We start from the raw sequence: 22,269 nt of genomic DNA, 5'->3' as shown, positions 1-22,269 counted from the left end.
GCTTTCCACTCCTTGATAGTTGAGTAAAAAAATAAAAAATGACGTCTGAAAGCAGCGGTTGGTAGTCAGTTTGTGTGTAAATGTAAGTTTTTGACCAACGTTTTCCACTTTTGATACTATTTCTAGTGAAAAATTACTATTTTAGCAATTAAATATTCACTTTATCAGCAAAGCTCTCTGTATTAAACCATTACGCAGCCTCAGAAGTCTGCCCAAAATCAGTTTCGTGAGGGACCTTTGTGCGCAAACACTGCCTGCAAAGTCATTGCCTGATAGGGTAGCGAGGCAACAAGTCAGCTGCATAAGTTTGCAGACACAGCTTTCCACTCCTGAGTTCCATTCCCGGGCAGAACCCACGGGCCGTGACGCTTCCGTGCTGGTTATGTCTCTACCCAGGACGGGTCACAAGACAATAGAACCCATTATAATCAGTGGTACTGTCTACACTGGATGCGACTCTGCTAGACACGACAAATCTCAGACAACTGATGTAATAAGTACAGTACTTTAAGCGCTCGTTCTATTTTTGACATGGACAAATTGATTTCCATTTTGCAGTGGTCGCTTTGACGTGTCATATGTAGACAGCCTCAAGCTGTTGCGGCATTGTATACACAGTGTAAGGCAAATACTGTCAATCCAAATGTAAAAAATGTTTTAAATAGAAACGATGGAATGATGAAATGGTCAAATACTGTAATATACAGCCATTGTTAAAAGATACAGTAAATCTCTGTATGTGGTGTTTGATGTCACAGAAAATTCCCATGATGCAAAGGGAAATCACCGTTATTCAAGTCAAGTCACCTTTATTTATATAGTGCTTTTTACAAAACAGATTGTTTTAAAGCAGCTTTACAGTGATAACAGGAAAATAATGCAACAAAGTTTGTTTTGGCTGTACTGCAGATCAAGAAGAAAATGGCATCATACTCCAGCTTATGTAAGTTCAGTGATGGTTAATTTTTGTTGTAAAAAAGTTATTAATTTAGTTAATTTATTTATATATATATATATATATATATATAGCCACTCTGGAGAAAACAGTGATGTCATCGTCCAGCTCAGTTCAGTTCTCTTATAATGGTGTCAATGCAGGCAGATCAATAATATTGTTGAATATTAAGTGTCCCCAACTAAGCAAGCCAAAGGCAACAAATCAGGAGACAGAATGGAGAAGAAAAAAAAACCTTAGGAGAAACCAGGCTCAGTCGGGGGCCAGTTCTCCTCTGGCCAACGAACGAACAGTGTATGATTGTGATACAGGCAGCATTACAGGTCAGAAGTCAGATTGGATCAGAACATTCAGAATAATTATCCAGTTCCATCTGGTTGAAGATTGGAGTCATCAAGCCGGTATGGAGACGGTTTGTTGAGGATTTACTGTAAAGAGAATTTGCAGTATTATACTGGGTGATATATAGTAAATAACTTTACAAATTACAGAAATGTCTAACAATGTACACTGGTCCGCCACATTAACGGTTCCTTCTCTGTGCATCAGTACAAATTGTAGCTGGTGGTTCAGCTTTTTGGGCAAAATCTCATAGGAATCCCATGCGCAGAACAAAAGCTTTTAATTTTCCGGGGTGTTTCTTGTTTCCCTTTTCATTCCCTCTTTTCATTTCTTGCCTCCCTACACAGCTTTTTTGCACTCCTGTCTGCGTTAGATTGAGATTGTATCCCATTCCAACCATTCACTAAACGGCTTCCCTCTGCATTTGGCCTTATCTTCTCTGCTGCATGATTGTATCTCTGCTCCTATAATGCAATGAATTGCAAAAAAAAAAAAAAAAAAAGTATGTGCGGCTGTACATGTGTGGTTGCAAGATGTGCTTGTACCTCCTTTTGTTATTTTTCTCTTTGTGTGACAAGGTAATTTCAATAGAAAACGGTCCCTGTTATCATTGAGAATGTGTCGAAGTGAAATTCTGAGAAAAATAAAATAGAAGTTATGACTTTATAATTGGATGGCAGCAACAGATTAATCAGTTATCCAACCTCAGACACTCAAAGGGACTATGTGAGTATTGCATCAAAGGACATGTGAGTAACTGACAGTCTATATACCGAACAATGACATTCAGTACAGATATGACGGCGCAGAAGTCATTCAGGATGGTCTCATCTTGTTGACCTTGATGCAACAATGTCAGCGTCTGCCTTTCATGAGGGCATTACATTAAAGCTGCGTGAAATGATAGCTTTGCACTTAATATACATTACAATAGCTGAAAGCTGCGGTTTCTTAAGAAATCACAGCCAGGGCAAATGAATATCTGCAAAAACTGGAATTTACCTAAAAGATATCTTCCCACTGCAGTGACTTTTACGCAGAGCTTTATCCTGCTGTGCATATGGCTGCTATGAATCATGTATGTCAAGTGAGCACACTACATGTAGGACACCAGTGCAAAAGGTTTAGGAACTTGGCATCCATTATTGAGAAAGCTAGAGATGAGAAATGGCATTGAGGCCACATACGCACAGTAAAGTTTCAGGAGTGACAACCGCTTTAAAATGTGGGATTGAGTCCATGTTTGTACAGAACACGATTCTCTCTCGAAACTGCAATGATTGACACCATGGTAAATATACCAACGTTCTGGCATCTCACGTGTTTACTATACACCCCCCCCCCCCCCCCCCCCCCAAAAAAAAAATTGTACGCCGACAAAAGACTCATTATGCTTTTTTTGGGGCTTGTTGTTTAATCTTGGCTAAAGCGATCGAGTTTACGGAGCTATTAAAGTGAGCAGGTGCGGGTCGCGATATTTTGGTCTTATTTTCAACAAAAAGCAGTTTGATTTATTTCGGTTTATTGTGGGCATGTTCTTCTTCGCTTTTTTTTCTAGCAAGGTCTGGCAACACGAATGAGTCAAGGAATGAGTCAAACCCATATGCTCACAAACAGCTATATTGCACACTGTATGAAAGACAATATTCGAAAAAGCATAGGGGCACTTTAAAGGTTCATAGTAGTGGCTTGAGGTACTACACCTTTTACTGCACCTTTTTTGCACATTTTGTCTTAAAGTGCTTTTAAATCAGAGTCGAGTTTTCAGTGTGAATCTCTGTTCAGCGTTATTTGTGTGACATAGGGAGTTAATAACTATGAGGAACGTTCTAAATCTGAAGTTCCATTTGAGTTAGTATGCTACCTTAGAAGTTCAGGTTCTGGAACAGAGCTATTGTACTAGTCCAGACTCATATACACAATTAATAATAGTTCGAAATAATTGGCAAATAAAAATTTACAAAGAACTTTCTCACTTGTCAACGCTTTCTCAGGTCAGGAAGAGCATACTTCAAACCTGTGAACAATGCAAAAGGTTAAATTGAGTTTCTTTGAGTCCAAGCCATTCATTCTTTAATTAGAGTCGGATAAATAAATTGTGTGTGTGTGTTTCATCACAATTAGCCTTTGAGCTGGAATCTCGCCATTGCATCCTGCTTTGTACAGTATATGTTTACCGGTTATTAAAAATATTTAGCTTTGACCCTATTTTGCTCATGCCTTTCAGATTGATGATCATGGGCCAAGGCTAATTACCAGTATGCTGTTGCTTTAAGACTGCATTCATAAATCTTAGTTATTTATAAAGATTGTTATTAATAGGAATGACTGTAGTTCACCTTGATAAATTTATCAAGCTTGTTTGTGCATGGTGAACTCCCATTGACCAACAATTCTTGTTCATGTTAAGCTAAATGTATTTATTTCCATAAATAGTATATATTAAATAAAAATAAGTTGCAAATCCAGATATGACAATGTGGGGCCTATTAGTATATATACAGTATTACTTTTATTATCATATATGCATGCACACTCATGCAGATTTGTCTTAGACTTACTTGTTTCTCAATGTCTCAAGACTAACGGTGAACTTCAAACACCAAAACACATGGCTGTGTTGATATGGCTACATTTCAAACTAGTCTCATATTTACTTTGGAAGGATGAGTTGTCCCAGGGATTACCTGCACGGCTTTGTGGGAGGATGCTGGGAAAGAATGATGGAACATTTGTGCAAGCCACAGGTATCTTTCTCTATGTTTTGACAGAGAAGAAACTCCAGTCTCACTGTGTGTTCTTTCTGCAGATGCATTAAAGTTGACAGTCCAAATTGTTCCTTGAGACATCAGGCAAGGCTGTGATTGACAGTTCATCATGGGCCGGTGCCAGCTGTATATAATCCAGCAGATATTGTAGTGTGCATCCATATTGGCAGAGACCCAATACTCAATACTGTTTGCTAGAATATAATGGAAGGATGATATCTGAAATGAAATTGGGGGTTGATGCCAGTTCAAATCAGCCAACTCTGGAAATCATTGGGAAAAGTTGTACTCTTCCAGTCAGAAATCCTGTATTGATGAGTTTACAGGTAGAATTGTGCCCCAAAACCCCAAATTTTTTTAAGCAAATATTCACTGTCAAAAGTCTGTTGAAAAATGTATCACTGGGTAATTATATTCTGTTTAGTCACACTCAGCATTAACAAACCCTCCTGTAGACGCTTCTAACACTTGAGGGAATCATTCATGGCATGCATAAATGTAGATAGAGCTTATACTCATTTGTCTTTCAAATGTTGCTGTTATGAGTCATTTCTAATGTGTGAAACCAGCCTGTGCTTCGAAACGCTTGAGAGAGAATAAGGTACAGTAGATGTTCTGGTGCATGTGTTAGAAAATAAAGTGTGCTTACTGGAACTGTAAATGTATTCAGTGGTGACTCAAGCTTCTGTTTCTGAAAACACGAGCAATGCTGGAGGTTTCTTTTGTGTCTTTCCACTGTTGTGCAACATCTGCTCTCAACACTAAACCAATTAGACAATAAGCTCACAAGAATGCTAAAAGCAAGACGGTTTGTGAAAGATGAAATTAAATGCAATAATTATATGCGTATAATAATGTCTTTTTAAAGTTTTTCTTTTTTTTTTCTTTTTTTTTTGTGTGTGCAATTTTTTTATTTGAATCTCATTCAAACTGTATTTAGCTTTACAAACAAATGCAGGGAAGTAATTGATTTTATCTGTTGGAATTTGGTAAGATGTGAAAAGTAGGTAACGTTACCAGACTTGATAAAACAATGAATAAATTTATTAGCCATCGTTTTACGTGTGTGTGTGCGTGCGTGTGCGTGCGTGTGTGTGTGTGTGTGTGTGTGTGTGTGTGTGTGCGTGTGTGTGTGCGTGTGTGTGTGTGTGCGTGTGTGTGTGTGTGTGTGTGTGTGTGTGTGTGTGTGTGTGTGTGTGTGTGTGTGTGTGTGTGTGTGTGTGTGTGTGTGTGTGTGTGTGTGTGTGTGTGTGTGTGTGTGTGTGTGTGTGTGTGTGTGTGTGTGTGTGTGTGTGTGTGTGTGTGTGTGTGTAAAACAGTAAAAAAACAGTTATTTTAAATGGTAAAAATATTTCACAATATTACTGTTTTTACTTTATTTCTGATCAAATCAGGCTTTCTTACCCCAACCTTCTAAATGTTACATTATCCAATAGGACGTGGCCTACTGTAAGTGACGAAACCTGAAAAGAAAAGTTCTTTCAGAGGAGGAAGCAAGTTTTTAAACATTTCCTTCCAAATATTATGCATCGATTAATCTTTCACAGACTAGGAATGCGTATTAAAATAAAAAGGTCCATTTTGATTTATTGCTGACTTTAAAGCATTATTTTCAGGCACAAAGGGTCTTGCTGAGCAGAGGATGAGCTTACAACGACAGTGCGCCGACAAAAAGCTGAATATTCACGTCTCCCAGGACCTTTTCCCCAACAAGAGCCCTGAGCTGATTACACTCCCTCCTCCCCTTCATCCCCGTAATGAACACGAGCAAAGAGGCCCCTGAACTTCACCTCCTCCGTCTCCTTCCCATCTTAACAAGATCCTCTCCACACTTCCACCATGAGACCTCAGCCTAATCTGTGGAGGCACTGAGGTATTATTAGAGCTGTAAGAGTCCTCGGAGGAGACTCTAGGAGCGCGAGGCCTGGCAGATGAGATGGGCTGCAGGGAGGTGCACAGTACCATTAAGATGGCATTCACCAAGGGCCTTTGTTATCATTGATCCTAACGCTTTCAGGGAGCTGTGAGACTTACTGATCCATGACCATCTCATCTGTCTTGCAGGGTTTGAGGGAACTCGCTGTGAAATTGATGGCGATGACTGTGTCTCAAGACCTTGCCAGAACCAAGGCCGTTGTGTGGATGGGGTCAACAGTTACAGGTCTTTTTGCCTTTTATTTCTAATTTTATTTCTCTATTGTGTTTGTTTGTCTTTCAGCTGTTATGTTGCCCTCTAGCACCATTTTGTGTTAGAGGGACGTTTCACCCCCCCATGCAGTTTCAAACTCAGATTTTTTTTCCCACCCTTTTGGAACGCATAACTTTTATTATGTAACTTGTTTTCCATAAAATTACAGTTCACAGTGATCACGTTTGTCAAGTTCTAAATAGAACAAACAATACCATAAAAATCCAACAGAATGTGCAAACAGTCTAAAGCATGGCAGAATTGTTATTCTTGGGTGAACTATCCCTATAAGTCCTCATAAGCCAATATCAACATACAGTGAGAAACATATAATATATCTTGAAATACATCTCTGAAAGAATTGCTAAAAAAAATATAATCTTACTCAAATCTGTTCTTTAAAAAATGGCTTGCTTAATATACATCATTAATACACATTTTAAATTAAGCAAAAAACAAATGTCACATTGCCATGTTTTTATTAATATAATTTTTATTAATATAATATAATAATCATTATTAATTATTATTATTATTAATAATAAATATATATACCATAATACCAAATAAAAACAATCAAGGTTATTTAAAAGAACGACTATTCCATATGCATTTTGAAGACTAAAATGGCCCATTTTAGATCCTGGCATTACATTTCAATTGGATTGAGGTCAAAAATCTGACTTGACTTCTGGTTTTGCAGCTCAGTTGTTGTTCTGCACAAAGCAGCCTTTTTACTTTCTCCACAGCCTCTTTCAATGTCTGCTGTTTTCCAGACATAATATGGTGTATAATTATCAGAAAGGTCAGCATTTGGTTCCTACTGTATGTCTTTTTTTTCCCCATTTGTAGTGGACACCCAGCTGTTTTAGTACATTTGAGATGGCAGTCAGTGGTTTCCTCTGTGGTACCTTCACATTTTGTTGGGTCACTCTTATATACATTTTCATGCACTCGTCATATGCACTACCATTCAAAAATTTGGGGTCAGAGAATATTTCTGTCAAATAAATGCTGTTCTTTTGGACTTTCTATTCATAAAAGAATCCTACAAAAAAAGTTCTCAAGGTTTTCACAAAAATATTAAGCAGCCCAGCTGTTTTCAACAATGACAATACTAAGAAATCTTTCTTCAGCACCAAATCAGCATATTAGAATGATTTCTGAAAAATCTTGTGACTGAAGACTAAGAGTAATTATGCTGAAAATTCAGCTTTGCCATCACAGGAATAAATTAAAAGACTTTTTTTTATATATTGTAATAATATTTCACAATATTACTGTTTTACTGTATTTTGGATAAACATTAGATAAACAGATAAGTTTCATTGCAATTAAGGGAATATATGGTTGAATTTTACATAAACTTTGGTTTACTAACATTATTATCATGACTAGCAACCATTTAAATAATAGTTAATTATTATTATTATGTGTGGTAATTTTTTTGTTCCTTTTATGACATGTACTGTATGGTCATGTCATGTAGCTCTAGCAAAGATATGGAAATGGAAATGTAAAATCACATTTCAGTTCCAGAACTTTTTCACAACTGTAAAACGATCCTCCTTTTGTCATTCCCCTGCAGCTGTTTCTGCAAGCCAGGTTTCTCAGGCCGACACTGTGAGGAAGACATCAATGAGTGCGCATCCAACCCCTGCCAGAACAGAGGCGTCTGCCAAGACCTTGTGAACGGGTAAGTACCATGGCAACATCGAATTGCACGTTTTCCACTCTATACCGCGACCCCCGTAAATTGATTATGATGTAGGAGCCCAAGTATCGTCTCTGAACTGTTTGTTTTTACTAGACGTCTAGAAATGTGACACGTTTGAGAGATGCTGGTATTATTGTGCTGTGGTTTATAATAAAGGTCCTTTTTCATCCTTGACATATATAAGCTGCTGGTCTAAACTCAAGTGAGAATAGTTCAGCAGGTTCGCATCACGCCTCTATATTGGCTTTTCTCTACTAGATCTTCTCCTCGTTGTGCTTTAATGGGCGCCTCAGGGCCTCTTTTGGTTCAGTCCGACATATGGGCAGAGAAATCCTGAGGCCAATTTGAGTCCTAAATGGTTTGTCTCTACTTTGTCTCCTATCATGTACGGGCTCCCCTGTGATCATCTGCTACCAGCTTTCCTCTGGAATTGCTTCCATCTGAGGGATTTCACTTCAGGTGTTTCCGTTTGCTTACAACTTATTCTCTTCCATACAAGTGCTCTTTTGACATGGCAGGGCTTGTTTTAAATGAGATCATTCTCAGCGGAGCTCTTTTATCTTGACCTCTCAGAAGTTGGTCTGTTTGTATGCAGTTTACTGACAGTTTACAGATATTGTTCGGGGCCAAGAAGGTTAGGCTTTAGCTAGTTAGCATGGTCCAGTTTGCCTCTGTTGGTAGATGTCGTACCGTAACTACACCCATCTGGCTGCAAAAAACAACAACTTAAAAAAGAAAAATAATAGCCGCTTTTCCACCATCGGGCCAAACGGTTCTAAGAATGGTAAGGAAAGGTCACGGTGTTATTTCCACTTGAGTTTGGTTCGGCACGGCACGGTTACAAACCGTTCTCTGCCCAGATGGTTAACCGTTGCTGAACCGTGCTGGTAGAATGCGAGTAGTAACATCGCCATTCGGAATTGGTCACTTGTGTGTTGCTTGGTTGCCAGTTTCTCTGTTGCTGGCCAAGCGCACTATTTGAGTGAGGTTAACACAAGTTAATAATAAAATGTAAAAATATCAGATCATCCTATTTACATCTTAAATTGTCTGTAAACTCTAGGCATTACCAAGGCAACGACTCTTTCTGACACTTTGTTTCATCAAACTAAATGTTAGTGTTTTAACCTGACATGGCTTTTCATGAAATGCTACATCATTTTATGCATGCTACATTGTCAAAGATATCCATCTAGCGCATGTTGTTATAGACCAGGGTTTCTCAAACTGGGGTTGATGAGAAGCTAATAAATAAAAACGTAAAATTGAAATAAAATAATTTTGAAATAAAAGCAATCAAACTTAAAAACACTTACTAAAAAGATAAAATATTTTGTTTACCTGCATGTCATGTGACTATTACATAACATCAGAGAACTGTGAATATGTAAATGAGGTTTTAAATTAAAAATATTTTTATACTTAAAATATAACTGATATATTAGGGGTGTAACAATATATCGTGTCACAGTATATCGCAATACAAAACTGCAACAATATGTATCGTGGATAGTGACAATATGTATTGTGCATAATTCACCCCAAATAAAAATTACTGCGTAAGAAAAAAATTATATAGCCTACATAAACTATAATCAAATATAATGTTGAATATAATGTATAATAATGCAATGGGGGAATATTTGTGAGTCCTGATAATGCCAAATGTCTTATATTATCAGTTAAAGTTAAAAAAACATTATTTTAAATATATCTAAATATAAATCATTCTTTTTTCAGCTTCAGAATCATGAATATTTGTATTCTGGTGTCATGAGGGTATCGTTACATCCCAAATAAATAAATAAACACACATACATACATACGTACATACATATGTGTGTATATATATATATATATTTTTTTTTAATTTTTTTTTTTTTATTAGATATATACAAATAATAATATAATATAATAATATAAAAGTAAATGTTTTAGGTCAAAGGGGTTCGGTTGACAAAGCTTTGGCATCCATTAATAGCTTTGGTTTCCACGTGTCCTGTGTAAACAGGCACTGACAGTGTTTTGCTATGCTTACTTGGGTTGCAGTTTATTGTCAGATTTGATACAGATAATGCTGCCCTATCTTTTGAAAAGGCTCTTTGTGACATTTTGTATCATTACCCAAAATTTACCAAATAAAATCTGTCATTATTTACAGAAGTAAATTCAAGCTATTTTGGCCAGAATAGAGCCAATAAGTTTCAATAAATGGTCTTTTAGACTGAAAATGAAGAAAAGTACAGCATTTTTATTTCAAAAGACACTTTTATTTCAAAAGATCATGGGAAAATCAATTTGTCATGATATGAACTCTTTAAAGACATACTGTACCAAGCCCATCAGAACATCTCGTACAGAATTTAGAGGAAAAAGAAAAAATTTGAAGGAAACATTCCAGCAAAAAAATCACAGTGAGAAACAAAATGTCCTGTTAAAGTGTGAATATATTCTACGAGAGACCCCTTCCATCACAGAACCACTGAACTGGCCAAGTCCTCACCGATTAGACAGGTGACAGGATATTTGAAACCGAATCAGCTTGTCAATCATTCTGTCCAATGATAGCAGCAGCCAAAGTCATGATTAACACACACACACTTCAGATCTTTTTGCTGTCTGTCAGACTTTTCCCTGTCAGTCAGTTTTCTTAAAAACTCTCCATGCAGATTGTGGCATGGTTTTGTTTGGCAAACATTTAACATAGATTTAAAGAAGATTTGGCTAAGAATGTTCTTTTTATGCATTTCCAGTTTCCAGTGTAACTGTGTCCCCGGATATTTTGGAACGCTTTGCAACCTGGACATAAACGAATGTGAAGCTTCCCCCTGCCTCCATGACTCTGTGTGCATCAACAAACCTGGGGGATTCATATGTGTCTGCCGTTCTGGCTTCTCAGGTACGACCCCCTCGGCCAGAGCCCGAGACACAAAATCAATGAGAGAAACCAGGGCTTATCGTGTCTACACGGGCTACGTTCCCCCAGCCTGACAGATTTTAAGTGAAAAGAACACACAAATAGCTCCTCAGCACATTTACCACTTTAATTAGATCGCACACTCCCACCAATATCTGCACACACACACTCACATGCACAGAATCACCTTGAGTTAACAAAACACCTCCTCCTCATCCTCTGCATTTAAATCAAGTACTTCCTTGTCTCCTCCAGTTTTATTTTATTTATTTTATTTTTTACTTTCACTATTTTCCTATTTCCCCTGGGGGATCTCATCCTTATTCATGTAGAACTGAACTTACAGGTGAGTACGTTTAATACTCAGAAACTAATCTATATCGAGGCTCTTGTTTATTAGTAAATGATGGGGCATTAAAAACAATTAAACATTTTTAAATGCCAAGTTTACTTATAAATGAAATCCAGATGAGACTAATAAAAGTAAAGTTGTTTGCACTCCCAATATGCTGTAAACTGTTCCCTTAAGGATATATTTCTACCGGATCTTACCCTTCTGCTGAACACAAAAGAAGATATTTTGAAGAATATGGTAACAGTTGATGGACCCCATTGAATTCCATAGTATGGGAAAAAAATTATGATATGGAAGTCAAAAGGGTCCATCAACTGTTTGTTTACCGACATTATCTACCAAATATCTTATTTTCTGTTCAGCAGAAGAAAGAAACTCATTCAGGTTTGGAATAACTTGAGGGTGAGTAAATGATGGCAGAATTGTCATTTTTAGGTGAACTATCCCTTTAAGTTTAGCTTTGTTGGTGTAGCATAATGGGTTGAGGTTGATTGAGTAATTTAAAATATTATTTTGACTTATTATTTTCTTGAGTAAAATAATTTAATGTAGATGTTAGCCCATTAAGGACTTTCCCCATTTTTTAAGGCAATTTTTAAAGGAGCAAATCAGCATATCAGAATTATCTTGTGACACTGACAACTGTATTAATGATGCTGAAAATTCAGCTTTTCCACCGCTGGAAAAAGTTACATTTTAAAATAAAAACAGGTGTTTTAAATCGTAATATTATTTCACAATATTCCTGTTTGTACTGTATTTTTGATCAAATAAATCCAGCCTTTGTGAGCACAAGAGACTTCTTTCATTTAAAGTGCCCCTATTGTGCTTTTTCAGATATTACCTTTCATGCATATAGTGCTATTTGTGAATGTAAAAAGTCTGCAAAGTATTAAAGATCAAAGTAAAGTTATTGTCTCACAAAATAAAGAACCTATTCTGAACTGCCTAAACAATTCGTCAGTAATTACAGTCTTACTTCTGTAACATTCATATGTAACAATGTAACAAATTTACACAATGCCAGGCCATGGTCTTCATTGGCTACTCGTGAAAAACGTCTGATGTCCTGCTCAAGTCGTCATTGCGATGGAGGTTCGGGTTGAATAACTAGTTCTTTCAGTGTTTCATCGGACTCGAGCTCGAAATGAGTTGGTAAAATTTACGCCATCGTTACTGTGTACAATTGCTGAGGATTTAGGAAGCCTCAAGAGCTGAAATTCAATTATGGTAATGAGAGTTTTGTTTCCGACACGTGCTGTAAGCGGTAGACCAATCACAAACAGACTGGGCCATCTGGCCAATCAGGGGTGCGTTTCCCGAAAGCATCGTTAGCCAACTATGGTCGCAAGTTCCGTCGTTATCAGCATAGTTCAACGAGTCGGTGTTTCCCGAAACCATCGTTCCAACGAACATTCGCAAACAGCATCGCAAAGTTGTGTGGTTGGAACGACAGCTCTCGAGCTGTGGTTAGAAGCATAGTTTCTAGATTGCATGACATGTGGACTAAATAAATCCTAATCTTGAGCAAAATAAGCAAGCTGTCATTCAGTACAACCTGTGTCTTTTATTTAGAATACATACAAATTTCATTTAAGTTTTTCAAGAGATTTAAATCACCGTTTTTGAAGAGTGCACATGTGCGAACTTGCTCTACTAAGTAAGAAAGAGCCTATGACCAAATCTGGAAATAAAGCAAAATAACTGTTAAAGCGTATAAAGCGAAATAGTCCTCAGGTGCCATGTCTGTAATTTATATCAAAACATCTAGCATTAATTCGATCTCAAACAGTTTCATTAAAATAAGTTATTACTCCAACACGTGCGTGACGTCATAAAACAACGTGGTTGAACATGAACGACCACTTTGCGACAATATGGTTTCGGGAAACAGTCATGACTAGCTAGTTGATTTCTTCAACGATGCATCGTACTATGGTAGTTAAGCAGCGAGTTACGTCGTTGTTCGGGAAATGCACCCCAGAACAGAGTAGCTCTCGGAAAGGCAGGGCTTAGAGAGACTGAATCTTCGAAAAAATCGTTTTTAGACTCTTTGAGAAATGTTCCAACAATTGTTTCAACAGTCTTTAAACATATTTAATCATTTTCTTAATTAAAATACAATAAAATCAAACTATTCACGAAGATTTGTAAACATTTGCACCTCTCTGAAGACTTTACGCTTCAGATACCGTCAATACATAGACGTTGTATGTTTCAGGACCTATTTAAACATATGTGTGCTAACCTCAATTTGCATACAAACACCTAAGAATACCAAGGACATTACGCTTCTAGCCCACTTATCAATGCTGTTTAAAAAGAAACGCATAATCTCAATCGCTATCAGTCAGCTTGAAGATTAATTTCATTTGTCTTTTGTACTGTATCATCAATTTATCCTCATCCTACCAAGGGGAAGGAAGGAAATCTCAGAGGCACAAGAAACTCCTGGGAGAGCTCAGCCTGACACACAGGCCCTAATTCCCACAGAAACCTCTTTTATTATCAGGCCCCAATCTGCCTTGCACCAGTCATTACTTTCCTCTCAGCTCTGAGCTCATCTGAGGAATCGGACGCATCCCCCGAGAGCTCAGGCCTGGAGGATATATTCTGCATTGGTTCAACCAACTGAGGCTCAGAGGAAATATTTGCCCTAATAAGACATGTAACGGCATCGCAACTTCTCGAGAAGGCGGAATCAAAGATACAAAAGGCGAAATGCGGCATCCTGCCATCCGACGTGTCTCTATGGCTGATCTGCAGCGAAATTATTTTTTAAATTGAAATGGTGTGTTGCTCAAGCACGCCATACAATGTGCCTCGTTCAGTCAAATTACGTTATTTGCTATCTTGCTTGGATCTAGTAAGTGTCTTCTTCATTGTGATAGGCAGCTTTCCATGAATAAAAGGCAAAGAAAGTTGACACAATGTCTGTCCGTTTTATTATTATTAAATTATGTAGCATCGTTCTCTCTTATTTCATCATCTATGTGGAGTTTATTTCTCATTTTCAGTTATTTTCCTTCTCTGGCTTTCTTTGCTTTCCTTCAGTTCTTCCCTTTTTTTTTTGGTCTCTTGGAATAAAAATCTGATAAGTCGCTGTGGGTTTGAGAAGTTCCTGCAGAGAGGAGTAATTGAGGAGTGGAGGAGAAGATTATATGGTCTTTTCTCTCCTCTCAGATGAGTACAGTGAGCACCCTTAAGAAAGCCAACGTTAGGATTAACCCAACAGCTTTATAATCTCTCCCCTGCTTGGCTTCTCATATTCTACAAATTCTGATAGGACGGCACATTATTTGTCAAATCAGACAAGGAAATGCCGATTAAGAGGGTTTTGTATAATCTCATTAGGAGCGCTGACAGTGTAAATGCATTGTCTATGAAGCGAGGCTGGTGTGCACTTCCTCACAATCTACAGTCAATAGTGTCATACGAAGCAGTGAGATACGAAGTACTTGATTGATGGCTGACTACAAACAGCATGTCATGACTGAATATCAAAAACCACGCTTTGTGTTTTGGGGTTAATACGATTTTTACAGTTAATTCATACCCAGTCAATACACTGACACTTTGTTGTGTTTGCGGATGACTATCCGCAGGGAAATAAATTAATTACGGCTTAACCAGGAGGTCACTGTGAAGGGAATTAACAACGGTCCATGAATGAGCAATTGGAAAAACACTTTAATTAGAAGATGTTAATGATCTGCCTCATTGTTATGTTTTAGCTCCTTTTATTTATCCACGTTGCCTTCGAGACGCACCAAAACACTTCAGCGTGAAGAACAGCGCTAAGAAAGGTTGAAAACGTCTTTAGTGAGGAACACCACGGCTAGATGTTTGTTTTCTCGCTGGCTGCATTTTGAGCCGTGAGTAATTGAAATAAAGCTTTAATTTATTGTCAGTGCATGACCTGAACTGCGGCTGATGGCGTCGCTTTCGCCCGAAGTGACTGAATTATTTGTGTAGTCAACCGTGAATTAAGTTTACATTCCTGTAATATCAGCATATGATTCATAATGTTTAAGAGATCACTTTTGCACTTTATTTAGATGTCTTGGGGCTTTTGGAAATGGTTCCATTTGTTTGTGTATAGTTACAGGGAGGAAGAATAATGGCTGTCTGCTCTTTAGTATCGCATCTCTTTGGCTCTCGTTTTTATCTCTGTCGTTTGTCAACCTGTCCCAGGGTGTCTACGGAGTCTTACTCGCCTCTAGATTTTACTGGCTCTTCTCAACTTATTGAATTTACAGCTTTGTTGCAGGTAAATTATGGCCTATTAGGGTGTTTGTTACTGAACCTTTTTGTTGTGGATTTTAAGTCATTCAGCTTGGTCATAAATCTAGGTTAGAGAATAATGCACCCTATGTTAACTGGTCACAAAGCAAATTTAAGTACAAACCCATGCCGTTTTGGGGTTAAATGACCATTAGTGGCTCTAAAACACTCCATTGAAACTAATGAAATAGTGGAAAATTTTGAGGGAAAATTATTAGAGAATAACAATTTAATTGTGGTCTGTTTTTCCACACAAAACTTTTGGTTCAGCATAAATTGTATGAAAAAAAAATGCCATGAGTATATAAATTTAGTTTTTTTTAGGAGAAATATCCAAATACTATATATAAACACAAATATAAACTTTGTTGTACACATTTTTAAGGTTTTCCTGTGGCTCGACTGGTGGAACACAGTGCTATCAATGTCAAGGTCCTTGTATGTCTCACAAAATACTTGAATTTTGGATCTGAAATATAATTTTGAACATTCCTGCTTAAACAGTTAAAGGTTAATAGAGCATTCTTTATAAATGTGCATTTTATCCTTATTAAAGGTTTTATAAACTTTTTTAAAGCCTTATCTGTATTGCAACAATAAAACATGCTTTTCACATGGGTTTTCAGCAGTTCAATTTGGGTTTTGCAAAAACATATCATTCATATACGAATACCATTTTCATGCTTTTTTTTTTTTTTTTTTACCTTGATTTCCGACATGCCATTAAATAAATAAATCACATTGATTTCCAAGAATTTCTAAATACTAAATGTAATGTATTTATATGGCTTTGATTTTGTTCTCCCCAAAGGTAAATGGTGCGAGCTGAATGTTGATGAGTGCAAATCCAATCCATGCCGAAACAACGGGAGGTGCATCGACGGTCTTAATGGTTACCAGTGTGTGTGCTCCAGAGGTTTCATGGGCTATCACTGTGAGAGAAACATTGATGAGTGCTCATCCAACCCCTGTGTTCATGGGAGGTACATTAACCTTGCTGAGCTGTAACAATGTGAATTTCAAGCTCTGTGATTGAGAGCTTTGTAAACGGCTATTCACAGCCATTCTGAAAGAGACGGTACCTCTGAGTCTTTTAAAAAACTAAATGTGCTCGCAATCCTTCTTGCCAGCTCACTCTCAATTAACTGTTTGGCAGTCTGCTACCCAGTAAACACAACATAATTAGTCATTACCAGCTGTTTCTCGCACTAACCAAGTTACAGTAATAATTAGATTTTATATAAAGTACTAATGCCTTAAATAGTCACAGTTTGGGTTGAACAGATTTTTCCCTTGGGAACCATACCTGGGAAACATCTCAGCTTTGTTATTTTAAAGTGTACAATGTGTTACAGTAGTAAAAAGGGATTATAACAGGACTCAACAATAAGAGTATGTTTTTTTTGTTTTTTTTTTATTGTCCAGATTGAATCAGTAGTTCAGATTTGTACTTAAAAATTATTTTAAAAAAAATTTAAATAAAATAATATATATATATATATATATATATATATATATATATAATATATATTCCTGGAAGTTCAGCTATAATATAACTCAACAACAACTATAAACAATAAAGTCACCTATGCATAAAAATGCTGACATGATTTGTACATATTTTAACATACTGATGCCTGCTAAAATACTGTTTGGATTTAAATAGGCAAATGCTTAAGAGTCTATGATTGGATCATTATTGCTCTGATTATTATGTTTCTATCATGTTATATGTTTGGCAACAGTTCTTCTAACCCTAATTGATGGAGTGTGTAGCTTTTCATTTCTTAAACAACCATGTAGGAAGACACATCATGGCCATATTCCAGGATGACAATGTCAGGATTCATCATCCTCAAATTGTGAAAGAATGATTGGGAGGGAGCACGAAGAATCATTTTCACACAAGGTCTTGACCGAAAACTATTGATGGAAATAACATCACAACATTTATTTCCATCACAAGGTGTATCAATTTTTGGTCCTCTGTAAAGTCTCCTCCAGCACATCCTTTCAATGAATTTAAGGTCTGGACTCAGAGGTGCCGATTCATGTGTGAAAATGATTCTTCATGCTCCCTCCCAACCATTCTTTCACAATTTGAGCCTGATGAATCTAGGCTTTGTCATCCTGGAATATGGCCATGATGTGTCTTCCTTCATGGTTGTTTAAGAAGTGAAAAGCTACACACTCCATCAGTTAGTGCTAGAAGAACTGTTGCCAAACATATAACATGCTAGAAACATAATAATCACAGCAATTATGATCCAATCATAGACTCTTAAGTATTTGACCATTTAAATCTAAACAGCGACTTTGTTTTGGCCGGGCAGTATATATATATGCATAAAAACACATATATCTGAGTAATAAATGTCTGTGCTGGCTTGTCAAAACACTCTCACACCGGCCCTGGCCCATCCTTATTGTTGAGCCCAGTAAAATCTAGAAATAAAAAGGGGACACAGTTCATGCAGATAAACATGCATAGGTTTATAAATAGACACATCTTTAAATTTTATAATGCCATTATACTGATTATGAGTTTTTAGGATGGACAAAAAATACGGGTTGTCACCTGGCATTTGGTGTTAAACCGCGAAATGAGCTGTTTAATCACAGCCTAGTAAATGTTGCACTTGCACATTAATTAACCATCAGTGTGACTTTATCAAGACAGCAGGAGTGTGAGAGTTGCAGTGCCATACAACATGACTTTCTAACATTTATCATATGAATTGACCATAAATTATTTACAAGAGCCTCACTTATGAAAATTTATACAAGCTTATTGTTTTATTAGTGCTGTCGTTCTGGTGCGTGTGTATATATACTGTAAAGCCTCTGTCAGAAATCACTTTGCAGGTAAATGTGGAGGTTGTAGCTCCATCGATATGTACAGTCATCTCTCATAAATCACAAATTATGAATGCAGATTTTGCACGTCAGAGCACATAATCTCTTTTTTCATTGCAGTTGCCTGGATGAAATAGATGCATACATCTGTCAATGTGAGGTTGGATGGACTGGTCACAGATGCGAGATCAACTTTAATGTGAGCATGTTGTTTATATGTGTCTATATGTGAGCATGTCTGTATGTGTATATATGTGTATATATGTGTGTGTGTGTGTATGTGTATATATATATATATTTATTTATTTATTTATATAATTATATTATAATTATATAATTATATATAATTATAATTATATAATATATAATTATAAAAAAATAAATTATATTTATATATATATATATATATATATATATATTATTATTATTATTTTATTATTATTATTTTTTATTTTTATTTTTTATTATATATAAAGTGTATTTCATATGTAGTATATATAAAGCCCAAAACAAATAGAAAAGTAAATTAAAACTAATTAAAATCTAATAATAATCGTTCTTAAATTTGAGATTTTCTTTTATTACATTGACAGAATGTTCACCACACATTATGTAACCAAGTGGTGACGTCAAAAGTTTGCACACTCACTCCTTGTCTTGTCAGCACTGCTATTTCCTTCAGGAAATGCACATTTATTTGAAAATCTTCTGCTGAAAGTTATTTAGCATTTGAAAGCCAATAAACAGAATGTACAGTAGATATGCAGAAATACAAACTGTTTTCAGACTGTAAAGCATGGTGCATTAATTCATAGAATCATAAATCAAAAATGAATACGCACATTATACCAGATGGAGAGGGCCGTGTCTATCTAAAGAGTCCCTAGGCTGCAATGAAATCAAAGTTCAAGGTTTAACAGTGACAGTGAGTTTCTGAGACATGGCCGCCACATTTCATTCTGGAGACAGGGTACTGTTAGGACAGACTGTAGCAACACACAAGTACGAACTGGAGTCTGTGAACAAGAGCTCTGACACATACTTTTCTGTGGTAAAAGCTGAGTATCACTAGACCCACTATTGACAGGAACTTTTTGACGTCAAGCACTGCCACAAGTGGCTGTCTGTGCCTTTTTTCCTAAAACTGGGTTGATTTGTGTTAAAATTTCAGTAGCCTTAACAATCAAATGGAGTGGTTAGGTTGTGCTGCCATTTTGGTGTGTGCACGCATTATCCCAGCTGGAGATCCTTGTCAAATCAAGTTGGTTTATTGTCATTTCTCTCCCGCATGGTTGGTGAATATAACAAAACACAGCGTCCCTTGAGCCATACTGCAGAACATGTTGCAGGTCTTTAAGAAATCAACTTTTGGACAATAAAAATAGGCAGTTAAAGGGGTGGTTCGGGATTTTTGACATCGGACCTCATTTTTAAGTCAGCCTGGTTGTTATTCATCAGTGGAGACATTTAAAAAAAAAAATTATCCAGTCCTTATATTTGGATAGTTAGCCGATGCTAGGCTAGCGCGAGTCAATGGTTTATGTTAGCCAGCCATTAAAAACCGTTTTACCCACTCCACAGTGCACCAAACGCAAATCAGTTATAACACTAGACTATCGATGCAAATGTCCGTTGAGAGAATAATGTTAGAAATCAAACTTACCTTTCATCACATTGCATTAGTTATAATTTGTTCCCTGTAATCATAAGCCTTGTCTACAGCAGCAGCGGAGTTATATTGATTACCTAGGCAACCGAGTGAGCCGGTGTATGACGCAAGTGTATTTACCTGCCGCTGGTACACTGATTACAGTGATTACAGATTACAGATTACAAAAAGTTCTGTGTTTACTTTTTGCCGCATTACTAACCAGAGCAAAGTAAAATTCCGCAGCTGCTGAGAAACTAGTTCCTTTGGGATCATTGAGATGAAAGGTAAGTTTGATTTCTAACATTATTCTCTCAACGGACATATACATCGATAGTCTAGTGTTATAATTGATTTGCGTTTGGTGCACTGTGGAGTGGGTAAAAAGTTTTTTAATGGCTGGCTAACATAAACCATTGACTCGCGCTAGCCTAGCATCGGCTAACTATCCAAATATAAGGACTGGATAATTTTTTTTTTAAAATGTCTCCACTGATGAATAACAACCAGGCTGACTTAAAAATGAGGTCCGATGTCAAAAATCCCGAACCACCCCTTTAATACAAAACTCCAGCAAATTACAATAAAGACATTTTACTCAAAGGGCTGTATACTAATGATGAGTGAGTTACATACATTTTTACGTAGTCCAGTGAATAACCAGAGAAGTGCCTTTCTCAATATTTTCTGTAGACCCATCAATTTAAAGGGGGACTTTTTGAACAATTTTAATATGTTCCTTAAGGTTCACTTATAATGTTAATAAAGTTTTTTGCAAAAAAAAAAAAAAAAGATATATGCAAAAAAATAAAATAATTCTATCTTCATTCTGACCCTCTGCCTGAAGTGACTCGCTTTTAAGAGGCGGCTTCTTTGAGGCTTGTCAGTAAACAGACACTTTCATGATTGGCTAATGTTATATGCATAGGAAACAGTATCAACGCGAGTGTTTTGAAAACATTATCAGAAAAAGCATTATGAAATTGTTTATGATGCAACTGCTGTCAGATTAAATACAGTTGGCTGCTTCATCTTTGAACAAGTTTCTTTGCAAACTCTCCATTACACAGTGCCTCGTTTACAAAACAAACTACTCTGAACAAACATATAATCATCTGACGCAATTATGGATACCATTAGACTAAACCGACTCAAGTGCGTGAAGTACTTCAGAAAGTGAATGGGCATCTGTATATTGTATTAATTGTAGACAGCGTCAGTGATTACTATGGGTTCTGTTTGCTTTTAACACGCTCTCATATGTGACCCTGGACCACAAAACCAGTCACATGGGTCAATTATCTGAAATTGAGATTTATACATAGAGCTTGAGATACATAAGCTTTCCATTAATGTATGGTTTGTTAAGATATGACAATATTTGGCTGAGATACAACTATTTGGAAATCTGGAATCTGAGGGTGCAAAAAAATCTAAACATTGAGAAAATCGCGAGCCACGAGCTGTTTTTGGAGCTTGATTAAATAAATGCTTTGTAATGAGGATGACGTTTTAAGTTATGAAACTTGAAGGAGGTTTTAATGGTACAAAGACCACTTATATGTAAAAATATCTAGGCAAATTAGATTGTTTATGTCATGACCACTTTAATTCAATTATAAAATACTGATAATAAATTATTGTAATTTTTTTTCTACCTTTGGAATATTCATGGGTTTCATCAGGTCCCTTTCCACAGGTGTATTAATCAAGCACAATGCAGTCTGCATTCATAATCTAGGTGCTTGATTTTATACACCTGTGGAAAGGGACCTGATGAAACCCATGAATTGGAATCCATGTGCTTTTTTCCTGCTTACACGTTCATGTGTTATATCTTATCTGTGTCATATGGGAGGAGAAAATCGGAATTGGGTCACTTGAACCATGCAAAGTAAATGCAGCCTAAGTGATGAAAATGCAGAAGGTTTCTGTGATGGGTAGGTTTAGGGTTAGGAGAGAATATACAAAACCCATAAAACATGAAAACCCAACGTGTGTGTGTGTGCGTGTGTGTGCACTCTCAATCAGCTGACAACCCGTAATAATATAAAACTCTGTTCATAAATTCACGTAACTTTGGTTCTTAATATAATTTTTGTCTTCGAGTGGTGTGGTCTAGTGGTTGGTAGTGTCAAGGCTGGTAATTGGTTCCATTTTCCAACTGATTCAACTGAAAGGTTGCTAGTGTAGTGTGAGGAGCAATCTATAAGCCATCGCCAATGTGCCCTTCAGCAAG

General features: G+C 36.7%; 1 protein-coding gene across 1 annotated transcript in view; it reads left to right on the top strand.

Moving 5' to 3' along the window:
* Positions 1-22,269, top strand: part of eys (eyes shut homolog) — a 241,572-nt gene that overhangs the window by 126,852 nt on the left and 92,451 nt on the right. The window contains exons 21-25 of the mRNA XM_082154578.1: positions 6,130-6,226; positions 7,842-7,949; positions 10,724-10,869; positions 16,338-16,509; positions 18,503-18,581. Coding sequence (XP_082010704.1) covers positions 6,130-6,226; positions 7,842-7,949; positions 10,724-10,869; positions 16,338-16,509; positions 18,503-18,581 — 602 coding nt within the window. The remainder of the gene's footprint in view (positions 1-6,129; positions 6,227-7,841; positions 7,950-10,723; positions 10,870-16,337; positions 16,510-18,502; positions 18,582-22,269) is intronic.

Source organism: Leuciscus leuciscus (assembly GCF_965113295.1).
Source record: "Leuciscus leuciscus genome assembly, chromosome: 22".
In the NCBI taxonomy this organism is placed as follows: domain Eukaryota; kingdom Metazoa; phylum Chordata; class Actinopteri; order Cypriniformes; family Leuciscidae; genus Leuciscus; species Leuciscus leuciscus.
The sequence above is the reverse complement of the archived record's forward strand: the minus strand, read 5'-3'. Positions and strand labels throughout refer to the sequence as shown.